This window comes from Thamnophis elegans, chromosome 2 (genome assembly GCF_009769535.1).
Source record: "Thamnophis elegans isolate rThaEle1 chromosome 2, rThaEle1.pri, whole genome shotgun sequence".
Taxonomy (NCBI): domain Eukaryota; kingdom Metazoa; phylum Chordata; class Lepidosauria; order Squamata; family Colubridae; genus Thamnophis; species Thamnophis elegans.
Window position 1 is genome coordinate 7,424,687 of NC_045542.1, and position 20,445 is coordinate 7,445,131.

The following is a 20,445-nucleotide window of genomic DNA, read 5'->3' on the forward strand; positions in this document are numbered from 1 at the left end:
GGTGGAATGAAGAACTGTGAATAGGCGAGCTCTGGGCAATGCCTCCCCCAGAAAATGCAAGGACTTGAGATTGCCTACAAATGTTCCAAACCAGTGGTCACCAACTGGTGGTCTGTGGACCACTGGTGGTGGTCTTAGAGAAAATTTTGGTGGTCCTCAGAAAAATTATTTGCATTTTTTATATTGCACTAAATACTATTTATTTATTTATTTTTAAAAAATCATATTAGTGGTCTGCATGATTTAAAATTATGAATTTAATGATCCCTGAGGTCCAAAAGGATGGTGATCTGTTGTGGCCCAGCAGGAGCCGTTGGAGCTGCCACCAGACTCCGACAGTGAGGGGCCCTTTGAGTCGGCTCTGGAGGATGTGGAGGACCCTGGACAGGGTTCCGACTCTGAGCAGGGCGCAGAGAGGCTGGTTGGCCATCAGGAGGCACCTGAGCCTTGGACCAGTGGGGAGGAGACAAGGGAGAGTGAGCCAGAAGCCAGTAGTGAGTTGTTCCTGGATGCACGCCATCGAAGAGCTAATAGGCATCAGGAACAATTACGCAATTACAGGAGGTGATTGTACTCAGCTGGTGGTCATTAGGCTCCTCTCCAGACTATAAAAAGGCTACTTGTGCACACGCCCCGCTTTGCAGAAGTCAACACAGAATCGAATGTCGGAGAACTTTGTGTGAGCTTGGCAGGCTGAATTGCTGCCAAGCCTTATCTGTGTTTATTGCTGCCCAAGCTTGTCTGTGCTAGGTTGCTGCCAAGGACTTGTTTGTTTGTTAATTAAATGCCGTAATTTAACTCTGGCTCCCAGTGTGCTTTGGTGTGGAATGAGGGGGATCAGAACAGTGACCCATGCTCAAAAATTTGCTCCTTGCGAGGAGACCACAAAACAGTGATCTATGATGAATTCAAAGCTTTGGGGCATGAGGGAAATCCATCTTCACTCAAACCACAGTCAGGACTTTTGAAAGGGCACTAGATTTGCATACTTTCTTTTCTAATCACTTTTGGTAAATGCTTTTTGCCTATTAGGAATCATTAGATCCACAGGTTTTACAGAACCAGATGAGTTTTCTTCAATCCTTAGCAAAATAAGGTTAAGAACTTAAAATTATTTTGGAACAAACAGCAAAAAAGATGATTAATTTTAGAAAGTTAGAAAAAACTAAAGGTCCAAATAAGTAGAAATAACATTTAGGAATTAATTATAAAGAACCCTTCTCATGGGAAAATGCTTTTGTTTTAAATTTTAAAAACCACAAGACTTTAAAAATTGGGCACTAGAAGGAAACAAAAGGAACTAAAGATTGCAATTAAAGGAGAAGAACATTTAAATTTGACTTACTAATACAGAATGGAGCAAAATACCTTAACATTGGACATATTGGAGGATATTTTGGAACAATATATCCTGAAGGTAATTTTAAGAATGTTTGCTTCAATACATAAGACTGTGTTTGAGAGATGTTATCGAAGAACAAGTTTTATTGGATAGAATGAGACTAATCTGAAAGTGGATTTAAAAATGATAATCTCAAAGAATGATATGGAAAAAATGCTATACTGGATATACAATTAAGATCTGTTGTATTTTAAGTTATTAAAATTGTTTATACTTGTGACAAAGTCATTTCTTTATATTTCTTTTCTTTTTCTTAACTATTTTATTTTCTTCCTTTTCTCTTTTTTCTGCAATATATTTTCTTTTTCTTAGTTTATAGCAGTTTTAAACATTTTAATTTATTTTTTTAATTTTTATTTTAAACACATAAACACATCAACAAAAACAAACACATGACTTAAAACAACATAGGAAAAAAAAGTTCCATCATACATCATACAGCGGTTCCGTATCGGGTTTTTTACAGTTAGTGTTTTCCCTTCTATACATTTCTATCTTGAATTCATGGTCCCCTTATTTGTTATCCATTTTTATGTACAATTCTATATTTATTTATACTTAGCTATTTATAACAAAATATTGTTTACCTATATTGTGCTTTATATTCTTACTATCATTTATTCTCTTACATACAATTATAGGTATACATTCACATAGTTATTCTTTTTTCTTTGCTATTTTTATACTTTTGTTATTCCGTTTAAAAGGTTATAATATACAATTTGAGTTGCTTTGTTTACCATCCCTAGCGCCTGTTGTAACACCACCTTATTTTCCCTTTCTTTTCTCCCTCCCTTCCTTCTCTACTTCCTTCCTTCCTCCTCTCCTTCCCCTTCCTTCTTCCCTTATCTCTCCCCTACTCCTACCCTCTCTCTTCCCCTTCCTGCCCTCTCTCATTCTCTTTCTCTCTTTAAACATTTTAATTGTACTTTTTAATTAAAATATTAAATATTATAATTAAAATAAAATATTATAAAAAAGGACAGACAAGGGCAAATGACAAAAGACAAAGGACAAATATCTGGAGCAATCAAAATATTCTGGGTTTGGCGCTCCCTAACTATAAGTGATCCAAATTTCTAGAACATGATATATAGTTTACTCTGGTTCAAAAGAATATATTTTTTTCCATTTCATGCACATGGCTAATATGAAGATTAAATAAAGACAACCAGCCCAGCTATCATCCAAACATGTCTGGGAATGGAAACTCAGAATGAAAATAACAGCTTTAGACAGCTCAGAGATTCTACCTTTCCATAGAAGCCACTGGCTTGGTGTAAGGGAATATGATGGGTGCCATCATACATCTCCAGAACTTCATCATCTGGAACAGGTTTCAAGCCTCTGCACAAGATTTAAAAAAGAGGACAGAGGTGCTTAGAATTACAATAACAGGGTATTTTAGCAGTTAGATCAAGCGTTTCTCAATCTTGACAGCTTGAAAATATGTGGACTTTAATTCCCAGAATTTTTGAGCCAGAATTCTGGGAATTGAAGTCCACACATCTTCAAGCTGCGAAGGTTAAGAGACACTGAGTTAGAACATAACAATATCTTATTAAAGTATTTTTGTAACAGCATCAGACATTGTGCAACTCAGCATAACTCTTGGGTCACACAGAATGAAGTGTGAGCTATAATAAGGACCAGAACGTTCACAGGCATAATAAAATGCATTCCAATGCAGACATATAACAGTTAAGTTAAATTCGGATCCCAACATGTTGTCATTAGGCCCAGCAGCGTAAAAATTAGAAGCCAGAACATTATATGAATGCTTCTAGTCCATTTCATGCAGAACAAGAAATTCTTCTTTCCCTTGCCTTGTTTGACAATGGTTGGGATCACGTATTTATTACTGCTAAATACTATCAGTGTAAGCCAGGCAAGGAAGAAGCACAGCATTTCCTCAAGGCCAATTATAAATTTGCACACCACGAATTGCCAGAAGCTAGGGTAGGGTTTGAACTTGGCCAACCCAACCATTTGGAAACCAACATGAAGAATACTTACCGATACACAGTACCCAACTGAATGTAGTGAAATGCATCTATCTTCATGAGCAAGCCCTATAGGGGACAGGGAAAGAGGGATTTAGCACCCACATAGAAACTTTAGGATTCCTAATCCTTGCAAATAAATTTTATAAATGTTTTCAGGCGATTAACTCATATTCAACAATATTGTCCCTTGGGTTCTATACCGGCAGCTACAAAGACAAAAAAGGGAACATTAAGAGCCGAGGTGGCGCAGTGGTTAGAGTGCAGTACTGCAGGCCACTTCAGCTGACTGCTATCTGCAGTTCGGCGGTTCAAATCTCACCGGCTCAAGGTTAACTCAGCCTTCCATCCTTCCGAGGTGGGTGAAATGAGGACCCAGACTGTGGGGGCAATATGCTGACTCTGTAAACCGCTTAGAGAGGGCTGAAAGCCCTATGAAGCGGTATATAAGTCTAACTGCTATTGCTAACTGCTATTTTTCTGTCCTAAGCTTACAAGGGATCCTCAGCAGATGACTTATGTGTAATAGTTATTCAGAAAAGTAGCTACTGGGTAATAAAGGTAGTAATATTTACATGATTTAAGACTGTAATCCTGTGGCACTTAGATTGGATATTTTGAATATTCTTACACTTGTGCAAAGAGGCCCCAAAGTACTATAGAATTCTGAAATGTAGCATCCTCTTACCTTCTCATTCCAGGAAATAAATGGGCACCAGATTTGGAGGGTCAGGGATTTATTCCTTGCCATTCTCCACCCCTTTCACCTATGATAGTCTGCCATTTTGGATCCTCGAACTAAAGGTTTCTGGGGAGTTCACACAAAAAGCAAGCAACCACACACACACAGAGACCTCCGACCTTCTAGACAAATTTGCTAACCCCCCCAAAAACACAAACGACAAAGACTCTCTCACCTTTGCAATGTCATAATGTAAGCCCCGAATAGCAAAGTTAGGCCAGTATTCATACTTCAGGATGCCCTTTGGATACTGATGTGATAAAAGAAAGAGAAATATGTCACCATGCGCAATCGTCTAAGAAATTTAAGTTAAGGTATCAGGCTGGATACCATGGCTGTGAGTTCTAGTCCTGTCTTATTATAACCCGTCATCTTGGACCAGTACCCCTCTCTCAGTCTTAGGAAGAAGTCAATGGAAAGGCACTTCCGAAATCTTGCCAAGAAAACTGCAGGAACTTATTGAGGCATTTGCCAGCTGTCAAAGCCCACCAACCTTCACACACACAAAAGCCCAGTTAATGATTTCAAGTTTTATGGAATGTCAAGATACAGTATGTTCCATGTGATTGAAAAGCTCAGCTGGTTGTCTTCCTTTTATGCTGGAAATTTAATAAATTTAAATGAAGTTCAGTGCTCATGTTATGGATGAATGAAACTGTCAATTCTCAGCCTTTCAATTAGTGATATTATACCAGACTAGACCAGTCTGATTTATTTCGCAAAGCCATTAAAACCTGGCTTTTCCGGCAGGCCTTCTGATTGGGTCTTTGTTGCGTTCTTTTTTAACTTTGTGTGTCCTATTGTTTTTAAGTTCTTTTAATTTCTTTTTATTCTGTAAGCCGCCCGGAGTCCTTCGGGATTGGGCGGCATAGAAACCTAATAAATTCAATTCAATTCAATTTACCTAGGTTACATTCACTGTCTAAAACAGGGGTAGTCAACCTTTTTATAACTACCGCCCACTTTTGTATCTCTGTTAGTAGTAAAATTTTCTAATCACCCACCAGTTCCACAGTCATGGTGATTTATAAAGTAGGGAAGTAACTTTACTTTATAAAATTTATAAAGCAGAGTTACAGCAAACCCCTACCGCCCACCATGAAAACTGGAACGCCCACTAGTGGGCGGTAGGGACCAGGTTGACTACCACTGGTCTAAAGATTGAATAGTAGCAACGAGACTGAAAACTATAGAATAATTCTGAAACTTGATTAACCTAATATTTTAATTAAAAATATATTCTTCCCTGTTTACATTCATTTATTACTGGCGTTGTGCAATAATTAGCACCTTTTTTATTCTAATTAGTTGAGATTTTCTTTTGCTTTAATGTATTTTATTATTATGTAGGATTTATTGTAAAACATGCAGCTTTATATAATTACTGTATGATAGATACCTGTTGTTGATTGATTGTAATTGTTATATTATTAGTACTCTATATAATTTTTATAATTATAATTATGTAATTATAATACTTTAAAAACTGAGTTTAAACTTTTGTTAAAAAGTTGCTTCCTATTTGTCCAGTTTTGAAGCCAAGGACACCAGAATCCTAACTGCGTTGATATTTCGTCAACAAGAAGAAAACAACCCCAGGTTATGTTGTACCAGGGGTGGGTTCCTGCCAGTTCTAAGCTCTTCTATAGAAGAGGTTCCACAAATCTACAGTGCCATTTAGAACCGGTTTCAGCTCCCTATCTCCTCCCGTCCGCACATCATCAACAAGAAGAGCGAGAGGAGGAATTCTGGGAGTTGAAGTCCATAAGTCTTAAAGCTGTCAAGTTTGAACTCCCCTGGGTTTTTTTTTCTAAAGGGTTAGGGGTGCAAGGGCCTTGTAACTTGGCAGCTTTAAGACTTGCGTGCTTCAAATGCCAGAGTTTCTGAGCCAACATTTTGGTTGCTAAGCAAGAGCGTTGTTAAGTGAATTTCACCACATTTTACATGTTGGCCACACCCACCCAGTCACATGGCCAGCAAGCCAATCCCACCCAGTCACATGGCCAGCAAACCACTCCCACAAAGCAAGCCACACCTACAGAAGAGGTTCTAAAAATTTTTGAAACCCACCACTGTGTTGTACCTTATATTGCTCCACTAGGATGTCCCTAGCAGTGTTGTAGATGCGGGAGTGGAGCGCAGGAGAATACAATGCCAGGGTGTAGTCATAATCAAAGCCGTAGACACCGATGGTATTCAGTGAAATCTCATTGTTGGCGTAGATGGTTGAAGAATTCAGAAGATTGCAGACACCAGGTGGGAGCAAATCTAAATCAAGAAAGAAAAGCATAGAGGACAAGCTATGATAGCATATGGTTGCTACAAGCCAATTTGGTTAAGGCTTCGTAAGAAATAAGGAAGATGATCTTGACTAAGTTACACAAGCACCATTGCCAAAGTGAAAAAGGTAAAACCTATTTGAATCCACAACAGCTGGGTAACATTTGGAAGTGATTCAGGCTTCTCCCTAATTCATTGAACTATAAGAGGGAGTAAGCAACCTAATAAAATCAGACTGGCATGATTCTGCTACGATAGCCAATCTCAATTAAAAAGTGGTTCAAATCCTGTGGAGTTGATTTCCTGGTCTGGACTGCCTAGTAAGGCTATCATCAAACTTGCAATCTGGCAAGAGAGCTTGCATACTGGTACCTCCATCGAGGTTGTCTTCCTTGTTCTTCTCATAGGCTGAATTAGAAAATAAGAGATTGTGAGTTCTACTCCTCTGTTAGCATGAAAGTTGGCAAAGTGACCTTAGACCAGTTGTGCTCTCATCCCAACCCTCCTCACAAGATTGTTGTTGTGGGAAACTTGAATTACACAGAAGATGGGACACAAAGCAATCCATCAAAGAAATCTTCCACGTGGATAATCATCCCATACTAACTACTACTTCTTACAATGTACCAAGATCAGAGGTGGGTTCCTACCAGTTCGCACCTATTCGGTAGAACCGGTTCATCAAATCTACTGGTTAGAAGAGGTTCCACCAGTGGACCCGGAAAGCAGGCCACACCTACAGAAGAGGTTCCAAACGTTTTTGAAACCCACCACTGGTCCTTGGATAGGATTATTCTACACTATCATGCTCATATTTATAAAACTCAGTGCCTCTGTGAAAGGTAAGGATGACTACTGCGTTTGTGGTGCAATCAGAACATTGCGTGTCTTGAAGTTGTTTTAACGCAAACCAAAGATGCCTTTTAAAAAACAAGTTTACATCCTATTCTTATGCATGCCAGTGCTGTGTGTGAGGTCATTTAAGGTGGTTCTGACAAGTGTTGTCAGCATCTTCATATCCGGTCACATGGTCGGCAAGCCACTCCCATCCGGTCACATGGGCAGCAAGCCACTCCCACAAAGGAGGCCACATCCACAGAGTAGGTTCAAACAATTTTTGAAACCCACCACTGACCAAGAGAGTTTCTAAGAGGGAAGGTGGGGGCAGAACATAAGGTAGGTTAAAGCGAATACATGATACTTTACTTCTCTGTGAAGCAGGAAACTAAGAAAAAGGAATTCAGAGAGAGGATTGGTTAAGAGAGCATCTCATTTCTATTATCAAAAAGAGACATCAAAGCAATCAGAGAGATTGTTTTTTAAAATTCACTTTCAACTCCGTTCAATCTTGTCAAGTAGAACTTGTTACTCTTCCATAATATCTTTTACATATAGTCTATCTATAGAGGCAGACATTCTTAAAATTAGCTTCTGGGTCCGTTGTTTAAACATATGAGCCGAGGTGGCGCAGTGGTTAAATGCAGCACTGCAGGCTTCTTCAGCTGACTACAGTTCTGCAGTTCAGCTGTTCAAATCTCACCGGCTCAAGGTTGACTCAGCCTTCCATCCTTCCGAGGTGGGTAAAATGAGGACCCGGATTGTTGGGGGCGATATGATGACTCTGTAAACCGCTTAGAGAGGGCTGAAAGCCCTATGAAGCGGTATATAAGTCTAACTGCTATTGCTATATGCTTCAATATGTCCAATGTTAAGGTATTTGCCCCATTCTATGTTAATAAGTCAAATGTAAGTATTCTTTAATTGTAATCATTAGTTGCTTCTATTTCCCTCTAGGGTCTAATTAAAGTATTATCTTAGGCTATTTTTTTAATTCAAAACAAAAATATTTTCCCATGGAAACATTTCTTTATAATTAATTCCCAAATCTCATTTCAAATTTATTTGGATCCTTAGTCCATTTCGAACATTATAAAATCCAAGTTTTCATCGCCCCGTCTGCTATTTATTCCAACATATGTTTTAAATTCTTAACCTTGAACTAAAATGTCTTTCGCTAAGGTTTGAAGTAAACATGTCTGGTTCTATAAAACCTGTTGATCCAAGATTCTTAATAGCTGCTAGCAATGATTTCTTAATGTAATTAGAAAAAAAGTACATGAACTTAGTGTTCTTTCAAAGGTGCCAATTGTGGATTGAGCAAAATGGCTATTCTCGCATCTCCCAGAGTTCTAAGGCTGACAGATTCTGCTGTCTTGAGATCTCATGAGGAGCAACCATCTGGAGCACTTGTGGGTGATCTCAAGTTCTCTCCTTGTCTAGAGAGGAATTATAAAGAACTGGTCTACTCATTGGCTCACCCACTGTGACTGTCAACTCCTATCTTCGATGCTATCTTCAGTCTGCTATTTCTTCCTTGGAAGTCATAATCTCTGAAATCTCATCCAAACATCTATGCCTCACTCTTCTTCAAAGGAGCTCAGGAAGCCAGAGAAAACAGGTTGAATACAGACATTACATTTGCCAAAGGCATCTGTTGAACTTCACAGCCAAAACCCAATGTACTTATTTGGTTATTTCTATCTCCTGCTCAAATCAATGGACTCAGAACGGGTTACAATATATTAGACTGTTTTAAAAACCCACCAGAATAAAGGATCTCCAGTTAATGCTAGGCTTAAGGAGTTGAAGGCTTAATGAAATGAAACTGTTTCCATTTTGTTCTAAACCCTATGAGGGAAGAATCATAGGGTTTAATCTTTATAATCTTAAATTAATTCTAATTTTAATGTTAATTTCATTGAGTATATTGTACACTTCCCAGAGCCATTCTCTGAGGGGGATATGTGGTTAAGAAATAGAAAATACAAATATAAAATAAATATGAAGCATTTGCAAATTATTGCTTTAAAGTTATTGCTGTTTATCAATATCCCATTCCAAACTTTTTGTAAAGTAGACTAAAACTCAATGTATATGGCAGCAATTCAGCAGTGTCCCAACTCAGGGTCATCCCACATCACTGCCAAGTAGGAAAATGGCCAGCAACAACATACAACATTGCATGATACACTATGTTGTGGTAAATAGAAGTCTATTCCCAAACACTTCAGGAATATTCTAATTCAGAGAGTCACCTAGGATTCTTCCAGGTATTTTGGACTACCTTCCATAATCCCTGGCCACTGACCATGTTGCCTTGGGTTTATGGAGCTTTAGTCCAAAATATCAGCAAATAGTAGATTTAGATTTCCTATATTTGTTTACCCTTCCTGTCTTTCTCAACCTGCATTTTGTTTTTAACTATTATCCTTAATTCTTGTAGGACTGGTTGCTGGTCTTAATGGGTGTACATAATATGCTTTTCTTATTTAAAATGGCAAAGTTCATGGCTCCCCCAAGGGCAGGAATGTCAACTTCATACAGTTTTAAAATCATTCAGGGCAGCACAAAGGCGTACCTGGTATTTTAACAAACATTTATCTATAAATTTTGAACCTGCTCAATTACACAGTCTTGTATAATTTTGTGGCCCTCAACCAGAGGTCGGTTCCTATCAGTTCGCACCTATTCAGTAGAACCGGTTCGTCAAATCTACTGGACCGGTTAGAAGAGGTTCCACCAATGGACCCGGAAATGAGGCCACACCTACAGAAGAGGTTCCAAAATTTTTTGAAACCCACCACTGCTAAAGGGTTAGAGGTGCAAGGATCTTGTAACTTGACAGCTTTAAGACTTGCATGCTTCAATTCCAGAGTTCCTGAGCCAACATGACTGGAGGAGGAATTCTGGGAGTTGAAGTCCACAAGTCTTAAAGTTGTCAGGTTTGAAGACCCTTAGTTTTTTTTCCTAAAGGATTAGGAGTGCAAGGGTCTTGTAACTTGACAGCTTTAAGACTTGCATGCTTCAATGCCAGAGTTTCTGAATAGCTACTTGGACCGACCTAAGTACTAATTCATAATTTCATATCCGGTCACATGGGCAGGAAGCCACTCCCATCTGGTCACATGGCTGGCAAGCCACTCCCACAAAGGAGGCCACACCCACAGAGTAGGTTCGAACAATTTTTGAAACCCACCACTGCCTTCAACCATCAATTTTAAAACATGCTGCCCTTGCTCGTTTTAAAGTATTTTTGGAGTATAAGACGCACCTTTTCCCCCTCTAAAAGAGCGTGGAAATGTTGGTGCATCTTATACACCGAATACAGCCATTTTTGGCCTCCCGAAGCCCCAGCCCCACATCCCATTTTTGTGAAAAATGGGCGAAAAACACCCTGTTTTTTTGCCAAAACGGGGGTGGTGGTGATGGTTTGTTTTCCTTCCCCCCATCTCCCGAAAAGCTTCAGCAGGGCTGGGGGAAGGAAAAAATCCCCCCATTCTGGTGAAAAACGGGGGCGTTTTTGCCTTACCCCAGCCCTGCTGAAGCCTGCAGAGTGCTCATGGGAGGACAAGAACTTTTTTTCTTACTTATCTCTTTGAAATCTTGGTGCATTTTATACACCGGTGCATCTTATAGTCCGAAAAATACAGTACCTATCTGTCCCCAAGCACATTTATATCACATTTCTGACTATGTAATCATCAGTCACTCTATGAGGTCTCCACTGCGAAGAACGGTTACGAAGAAAAGATGCAAATATATGTTGAATTAGACCAGTATTTCCTTTGTTATTTTACAAAATCAAGTCATGACCAGAAAGAAAATTGGATGTTTCTAATTAGCTCTCCTACAAAATAGGCTAGCATTTAATGGTTCACCAACAAATGCGGGCCTGAAAAAAGCCTGCCGACAAAACCGCAGGGAGAAAACCGCGAGGTTGAAATCGCGCACACAGAAGTGCGCTGATAAATGCGCGTCGACGAAAGCGCGCCATCAACAAACAACGGGAAAACAACGTAATAACCCTAACCGTTACCTTAACCCTAATTGCGCTTTTGTGGGCATGGTTTTGTCGGCGCTCTTTTGTGGGAGCGCTTTTGACCTCGTGGTTTTCTCGCCACGCTTTTGTTGGGCGCACATTTGAATCATCTAATCATTTCTCATTCTAATAATTTATTATGAAATTTATTTGTTTGATATATTTGATAGCTAGAAATCATTACTGCTTTGTCATAATCCTTGAATCGGTTTTTAGTACACAGCTACGTTTTCTGAAACATACAAAATGATATGACTGTCATCAATTGCAGCCGTACTTGTTCTAAGTAAATAAAACAACCAGATGCATATGCGGAAACATCACGGTGGTGCTTTCAACAGACCTGAGCTATCTGTAAATCAGTAATACGAAATTGTGACCTTCTAAAACAGTATCAATGCACCCCCCTTGTAAATAATTATGAATACAGTTGTCAATGTCTATCAATGTTCAAAATTATTAATATCAATTTTCAAGAACAACAAAAAAAGAGTTCGTTGGAAGCAACAATTCTGTTTCTTTTGGAATTAAGGAACATATTAAGAATAAACATGCAAATACATGAATATGTAGCCTAACAGGTTTAGACAGTTATGGATAGAACTGGTCACATAACTTTTAAAAACCTGGGGAAAATTGTTTATGAACCAAGATACAAACGACTGACTTTTTTAAATGGTGGGAATAAAAAAGTGAAAATAAAAAGACTTTTAATTTAGTAGAACAACAATTATTTCTTTACACAATATAGAATTATCTTTTGTTGGGAGACGTCTACTAGCAACTTTCAATGGCAGTAGCCAAAATGCAATATTTGTTGCTTTATTTATTTAAAAATTCACATAGAGGCTCATTTCTCCTGGAATATCGGATATTGGGGCTCTAGGATAGCTTGAAGAAAAACAGGTACTTGCTCAAATTTTTTTCTTCTCTACTAGTTCTCAGGTATAATATATTAAAGATGAATGGAACAAGAATTAATTTGTTTCCCTAATATTGGACTTTGTCTCCTTATTTCTCCTAAACTTTTATTTTTCCTTCCTGGAACATTCTCCTGTGCTCACTTCAAAACTTGCTTGAAAATTCTTGCTTCTTCCTACAAGCTGAATAGTCATTGCTGGAATCAGAATCCAATGTTAGACTAATTTATCAAGGCCATTGTTATACTTTTCAAGGATGAGCTACCTAAACAACATCAGTGACATCAGTTGACTAATATAGATGTTGATGCTTCTGTTATTCCGCAACTGGAAATCTGAACTGGTTGGCTTTTCATATGCAAACAGACCCATTAATAACAGAAGCTGCCATTTGATGAGTCAGCTAAATTCAGAAAAGTTCACGGAGAACTTTTCCCAATCCTTCCCGCTTTACTTCCTGGAATAGATTTTGCTAAAAATAAGTCTCTTCAGTTAAAAAACCAAACAACCCCTAGGATGAGTAAGATCTTTTTCCTGACAAATCAGAAATTTCTGGGTCAGGCAGTTGAGCTGTGACAACGCAATACTGTACAGACGGTTGATGGCACAGCATATTGGGAAAGAACTGGGAATATGTGGGAAGGAAGCAGACATTGTATACATATGCAGTGTTGAGGGCAGGAGGACGAGGAGAAAATAGTGGGAGAGACGTGGCACGCTTGTTAGCAGCCAGAAAGAAAGACGTCAGCAACTAAGGAAGAAACCTGGGTAATTGTGGATTTCCAAAATAAATATTTTGATCTGAGCACACAGAGATAAAACCAACCAACTTTCTTTCACTGCACAGTAATTTGGGGGGGGGGAAATCACTGCTGCTACATCAACACCCAACATTAATATGATCCCCTCGTTGCAGAGGTGGGTTCCTACCAGTTCGCACCTATTCGGTAGAACCGGTTCGTCAAATCTACCGAACCGGTTAGAAGAGGTTCCACCAGTGGACCCGGAAAGCAGGCCACACCTACAGAAGAGCTTCCAAAAAATTTTGGAACCCACCCCTGACACACACGTACACACACATACACACACACACACACAGAGAGAGAGAGAGAGAGAGAGAAAGAGAAAGAAAGGAAGAAAGGAAGAAAGAAAGAAAGAAAGAAAGAAAGAAAGAAAGAAAGAAAAAAGAAAGAAAAAAGAAAGAAAAAGAGTGAGAGATGAAAGAAAAAAAGAAAAAAGGGACAGAGAGACAAAAGGAAGGAAAGAGAGAGAGAGAGAGAGAGAGAGAAAGAAAACACTTGGGCGGGCAAGCCACTCCCACCAGATCACATGGCTGGCAAGCCACTCCCACAAAGGAGGCCACACCCACAGAGTAGGTTCCAAATTTTTTTGAAACCCACCACTGCCTCATTGGCATATCAGAAAGGAACTGAGAACTCTCAAGCTTTGTAGATAACTCTTACGCTTTAGGAAGGGTTTAGGTTTAGGTTTATTGGTTTTGCATGCCGCCCACTCCCGAAGGACTCGGGGTGGCTCACAATAAACAGGGGGGGAATAAATAAGACAATACAAACAATATTAAAAACCCACAACAGTCACAATTGAAACGGGGCTGGATACTTCAACAGCCCCCAGCCTGCCGGAATAGCCAGGACTTAGTAGCTTTACGGAAGGCCGGGAGGGTAGTAAGGGTCCGGATCTCCATGGGGAGCTCGTTCCAGAGGGCCGGAGCAGCAACAGAGAAGGCTCTCCCCCGGGGGGTCGCCAGCCGGCATTGGCTGGCAGATGGAAGCCGGAGAAGGCCAAGCCTGTGCAATTGAATTGGTCTTTGGGAGGCAATTGGCAGGAGGCGGTCTCTCAGGTACCCAGGTCCGATGCCATTTTGCCAGGTCCGAGGAACATTAAGATGCTGCCTTATACAGAATCATACATAACGTGTGACACTAGTTTTAGGTTGTGTTGGCTGGGTATGATAACAGCTATCATGCAACAACTTTGCAGCACACAAGTGTATTCTTTTTCCTTTTGTTGATTGCATTAGCTATCCAGCACTCTCCCAGAGCATGGGCTGATCCACAGCAAATATAATCTCAGGATCACACATTTCTCAAACACCTTTTTAGTGATCCTCATTTCCATCCTACGCCCTTTGGCAGTGGCCCCAACCGTATTAGTGCTGTTTCTCACCTATCAGGTGGGAAATCCAGAAAAAAAAAGGTAGTGCATAGACTTAATACTTTGTTTACCCCAAAAAGTAGAAAACTACATTTCTGTAAAACAGGTAAGAATGGAACAGATTGTTCCATGCATAATGCAGCCCTTTCAACTGAAATATGTTGCAGCACCCACTCTAAAGGTTAAGTACAGTCGCCAACATTCCTCAAAAGTTGATCACTTGTTGGCTAAAATATCGGCATATCTTAAAGACCATTCAAATGAGAGATATAAACGAGACTGGAAAAAATGGATTGACTATATACAAAACAAATACGGGACTAAGAAATTACAGATAGCCTATGTTTAAGATTAGGAATAATCTAAACTGTTCATAGCTAGTGCAACAGGAAGAAGCTGAATTCAATGCAGAGATGTTATTAACTTCTTTTTTTATTTCCTTTGTCTTAATATATTTTAGACTGTATTTGTTAAAAACCTATACCGTGTACGGGTTCTGGGAAGTCGGGGGGGGGGAGGGAGGTGGGGTGTTAGGGGGGATGGGGGAAGGGGGGATACATAGTATGTGTTAGATTTTAAGGTAACGTGATTGCACTTGTATACTGTTGCTCTTTAATTCCAGTGTATAAATAGGACAAGCTGAATATATTAATAGATAGTAGAAATACACCAAAGGGAGGAGTAGAGGGATAGAAGAAAGAGGGGGAGAGAGGGTGGGAGAGAGGAAGGGAGGGAGGGTGAGAAGGAAGGGAGGGAGTGTACTGGGAGAGAGGAGTGGTAGAGGGGGGAGGGGAAGTAGGGTAGAGGGGAATGTTGGAGGAAAGATGGAAAGTTGGAGGGGGGCGAAAGAAAGGGTGTATGGAGGGTCGAAGAGGTACATTGGGTTTCTATTTTGGGGGGTATTGTTGACAAGAGGAATGGCTGTGTTTATTGTTTAATGTTATATGGCCCCGGTTATGCACAGTATATATGTGACTGTACGAAATGAAAATGGAAAATAAAAACACATTTACATTAAAAAAAATGAAATAAAAAAGTTGATCACTTGTGTTCTGGATAGAGTGGACTCTCAAAGCACTTGGAGCAATTTTCCTTAACCTGTATAGATGTGCTTAGACCATAACTCCAATAATCCCTAACCAACATCTGAAGCCTCACTCTACTCTACATAGGAATTTGAATCTCCTCTGCTCTACTAGAGATTAGGATCACTACACAAAGGGAACATTCCAAACTTTTAGATCATGGCTGGCTGGAGTATTCTGGGAACTAAGGTCCACAAGTCTTAATGTTGCCAAGGTTGGATACCCCTGTTGTAGATAAGAGACAACAAATAATAAAGAGATAAAATAATAAGAGATGCTTTCAAAACCCAGGTCTAGCAACTACCATCTTAGAAGAGACTTTCCTTCCACAAAGTGGGATCTCCTTTTCCAGGCCTGTGTATACAGCAGTGTTTTTCAACCTTTTTTGTGCAAAGGCACACTTTTTTCATGAAAAAAATCACAAGGCACACCACCATTAGAAAATGTTAAAAATTTTTAACTCTGTGCCTATATTGACTATATATAAAGTAATTCTCTTGAATCCTCCACGATTGTTCCTATGGGTGCACGCATGGGACGTCAGTGACGTCCCTGTGTGCGCTACCTCCCGGCGGTCCCCGCGTTTTTAAAGTAAACGCGGGACCGCAGGGACTTAATAGAGGCATCCCTGTGTCCCGAAAGCAACTTTCGGGACACAGTCACAGAGATGTCCCGAGGCAAAAACACCCAGCGGGTGTTTTTCCCACGGAACACCTTACACTATGTCACGGCACACTAGTGTGCCGCGGCACAGTGGTTGAAAAACACTGGTTTACAGGACGGTTAGACATACTAGCTTTTGAAAAGCAAAGATAATATGCTTTCATATACCCTTCCAAATTGTTGCTGCTTTCGGATTTCAGTCTGTTGAGAGAGTGTTAACTTCAGTGGAAAAGTCCACTAAAATTGCAGTTTCTGGGCTTTCTCTACTGCTGAGTTGAAGCACTTACTCACCCATCCTTCAGTTTGCAGAACTATTTACATGCACTTTGAAATTCTTAAAATAAACGGTACTGCAGTGAGAAAATACTACTTTAGGGCAGAACAAATATATTTCTGGTGGACTTTAAATGAGATAAAGGAAACTTGACTGGATGCAGCAAGAAAAAAAAACATTTTCATTGGTTAGATGCAGTAAGAAAAGCTGTTGCAGCCGGAACAGACACTTAAAGCACCTTAGAAAATAAAGGATCATATTAAATTTTAATATGTATATTGAAAAGGAATTATAAATACCATCAACATAAAATGGAGCTTGCTCAGAAGCTGAAATACACCAAGTGAATGAGATGAAGAGTGGGAAGCAGAGGAGAGAGGTAAGGGAAGAAGAGAGGGATAGGAGAGAGGGTAGGGGGGGAAGAGGAGGAGAGTAAGGAGGAGTGGAAAGGGGAGAGAGGAGAAGGAGAGAGGAAGGGGAAGTAGAAAAGAAAAGGATGATAGAGGGAAGAAAGGAGGTAGGGAGGGGGAGGAGAGAGGGAGAAGAAAGTGATGGATAAGGTACAAATATGGTGTATGGAGAGCAGAAGAGCCAATAATTGTTTTTGGGAACTGATGGTAAGATGAATTGATGTAAACATTTAATAATACAATACGATATTGGCTATGTAATAGTATACCTGTGATTATATGTTATGAAAATGAAAAATAAAAAACTTTATACAGAAAATAAAGGATCAATTCCTTAATATCAAGAGTCTTGTAACACTCCATCAGCTGGAGATATTAGAAGCATGAAATGCTATATATATTCAGCAGGTAAAAAAACCAATGTAAGTAAGATTGTGGGAACATATCACAGAAAATTGACCTTCAACACCCTATAGGATTCTCTGTTGTTATTCTCTTCTTCCCACTAAGTCCTCCCGAAAAACCAGACACAAAGCAATACTGTATAAACTTGCTACAAATCACTCCCTCCCACCGCCTGAGCACGTCCTTGCCAACTAGGGGGAGAGAGGGAGAGAGAGGGGGATATCCCAGTTTGAATGCCTGGGAAAGAAACTACCAGGACCCCAGAGCAGAATTCCAGAAATAGATGGAGGAGGAGAGGAATGATGCGAAAGCAATCAGATTCATCAACAATGGTGTGCAGGAGAAGCCGAAGTTCTCCTTTAAAGGGGCGACAACTTAGCCGGTGTTCAATTCTCGAAAGCAGATTTCGATCAGCAGCACTTAAAGAAAATATATACAAAATGTTTTATCGTTGGCATTTATCACCAACAAGATTGGCTAAAATGTACCCAAACATGAAGCCGACCTGCTGGAAGTGTAAAAAAGTACAAGGGACTTATTATCACATATGGTGGACCTGCCCGGAAACACAAAAATATTGCGTGGCACGACAAAACCGCGCTCATCAAAATCGCGGTGATAAAATCGTGGTGCTAAAGCCACGACGTCATCACCGCACGTCATCACCGCCGCGACAACAGCGCGGCAACAGAAGGGCGCTTTAAAACGGCGCCGCGGCAGAAAGCCGACTTCAATTAAGGTAAGGGTTAGGATTAGGTTTAGGGGTTTGTTTTAGGGTTTGTTTTAGGGTTAGGTTTAGGGTTAGGTTTAGGGTTAGGTTTAGCGTTAAGTTTAGGGTTAGGGTTAGGTTTAGGGTACCGAGTGCTTGGGAATACGCGAATTTGCCCCCCCGTGATTATGTCATCGCGGTAGGGTCGCGTTTTTCCTTAGTGCTTAGAACGGCGCGAATTAGTCTTCGCGCTTATGTCTCCGCGGATAAGGGCTTCGCGGATTTGTGGTGGAACCAAATATTGGACAAAAATTTGGAAATGGGTGCAAGAAATTACAAGAGAACAGATAAAATACAAACCCGAAATCTTTCTACTGGGAATAATCAAAGGGAAATATACCAAGAAAATTAAGTACTTATTAACACATCTGCTAACTACAGCTAGAATAGCATTCGCCCAATGCTGGAAACAAAATAATAACCCCCTTGGATGAATTAGTGATTAAAAGATAAAGAAAAGTGGGAATATTATGAAATTTGGAACAATTGGTACAAATGGCTGCAAAACAAGAATAAAATTAATTAAGCCAAAAAACTATAGATAGATGGATAGATAGATAGATAGATAGATAGATAGATAGATAGATAGATAGATAGATGGATGGGTAGGTAGGTGGGTAGGTAGGTAGGTATTTAAAGTCACAATCCCTGGTATGCCCAAACATGGGAGGAAGTCCACTGCTTCCATTCTCTGTCCATCGGCTCGTCACAAGAGACCATCCAGACAGAAACCCAATATTTTTACTGTTGCCTTTGTTACAATTGTGTTGTATTTGTGCTGATAAATAAATAAAGGGAGACTAGTATAGATCTATTTCAAGCTATTTAGCTCTAATCCCAGTAAGGGTACGGCTAGCTGATGAGAGCTAAATAGCTTGAAATAGATCTATACTAGTCTCCCTTTATTTATTTATCAGCACAAATACAACACATATATAGTTATATAGATATATAGAGCCGAGGTGGCGCAGTGGTTAAATGCAGCACTGCAGGCTACTTCAGCTGACTGCAGTTGGGCTGTTCAAATCTCACCGGTTGACTCAGCCTTCCATCCTTCCGAGGTGGGTGAAATGAGGACCCAGACTGTGGGGGTGATATGCTGACTCTGTAAACCGCTTAGAGAGGGCTGAAAGCCCTATGAAGCGGTATATAAGTCTAACTGCTATTGCTATAATCAAGAAGCTTAAAGCCCCAAGAGACATTTGAAGCGGTGTATAAGTCTAACTGCTATTGCTATATAGATATATAACTGTGTATAAAGGTGTGTAAATATAGAAGCGACATATTATATACATCTACAGGTATGACGACATAACAATGTTGATGTCATGACTGTAAGGTGTTGTAGAAGGGAAAAAATTTTTAAAAAAATCTGCTAAAAAAAGAAAGAAAAGGAACGAGCCCAAAATATGTTCGGACGTGCAAACTCGCTCGTGCGTGCGCAAAAAAAAGGCTGGCATCCAACTAGGAGAAGCGGGATACGTGGATCGCCGAGGTACTCCGGATGGCGTTTCGGCCCTTTGAACGCTTTAGGAAGGGAGAAATCTCGAAGTTAACGCACGGGAGCCCGTTCGGAAGGGCTACGAAAGACCGGGAGACCGAAGGGGACAATGAAGCAGCCCTGCCGCGGGGGGGAGATGGAAAGAGAGAGGCTAAGGAAAGACCCTCCGGGCGGGAGGAACCTCCCCAGTTGCCCAAAAGCGACCTCCGCAAGACAATCTCCCCTGCCCGGGGGCGGAGAAAAGCGGGGAAAGGTCTCGCTCTGCTCGGCCCACCCACCTTGCACTAGCCGCTTCATCTCGCCGTAGCGCGCCCAGAGAAAGCTCTTGTTGTCCGGCCTCGAAGCTGGGGCGCTGGAGAAAGCTCGGGCGGCCGGCTCTTCCTCCGCCGCGACCCGCCGGGCGTGCGACTTTTGGTTGCCATAGGGTGGGCTCGGTTGCGGGGCTTGGGCCGCTGCAGCGGCGGAGACTTCGGGCCCGAAGCGGGTGCAGTAGGAAGCGGAGGGGGTCGCCAGGCGCACGAACCAGCCCGCACGCACGGCGGCCCCAGCCATGCTGCGAGAAGCGTCTGGGAAGCCGCCTTCCGCGGGAGAAGAAAAAGGCAGGCGAGGGGCTGGGCAGGGGAAGGTCGCTCCGCCCCGCGAGAGGGAAGGGCCTCGCTCTAGCGCCCCCCCGGCCCGCTCGTACGCCCGTGGCCGCGGATGGGCTGCCTCGCACCTCTGTCTAGTGCAGTGTTTCTCAACCTTGGCGACTTTAAGTCCTGGGGACTTCAACTCCCAGAATCCCCCAGCCAGCTGTGCTGCCCCCACCTCGCACCTCTGTCTAGTGCAGTGTTTCTCAACCTTGGCGACTTGAAGTCCTGGGGACTTCAACTCCCAGAATTCCCCAGCCAGCTGTGCTGCCCCACCTCGCACCTCTGTCTAGTGCAGTGTTTCTCAA

The 20,445-nt window shown here is 41.0% G+C and overlaps 1 protein-coding gene across 1 annotated transcript in view; it reads right to left on the reverse strand.

The window, feature by feature from the left end:
* The window catches only part of LOC116503937 (5'-nucleotidase domain-containing protein 2-like), a 41,465-nt gene extending 21,342 nt beyond the window's left edge, over positions 1-20,123 (reverse strand). Inside the window, exons 1-5 of the mRNA XM_032210679.1 lie at positions 19,787-20,123; positions 6,231-6,415; positions 4,323-4,397; positions 3,419-3,474; positions 2,656-2,749 (exon numbers count right to left, since the gene is read on the reverse strand). Coding sequence (XP_032066570.1) covers positions 2,656-2,749; positions 3,419-3,474; positions 4,323-4,397; positions 6,231-6,415; positions 19,787-20,060 — 684 coding nt within the window. The 5' untranslated portion in view covers positions 20,061-20,123. The remainder of the gene's footprint in view (positions 1-2,655; positions 2,750-3,418; positions 3,475-4,322; positions 4,398-6,230; positions 6,416-19,786) is intronic.
* Positions 20,124-20,445: the final 322 nt, after the last annotated feature.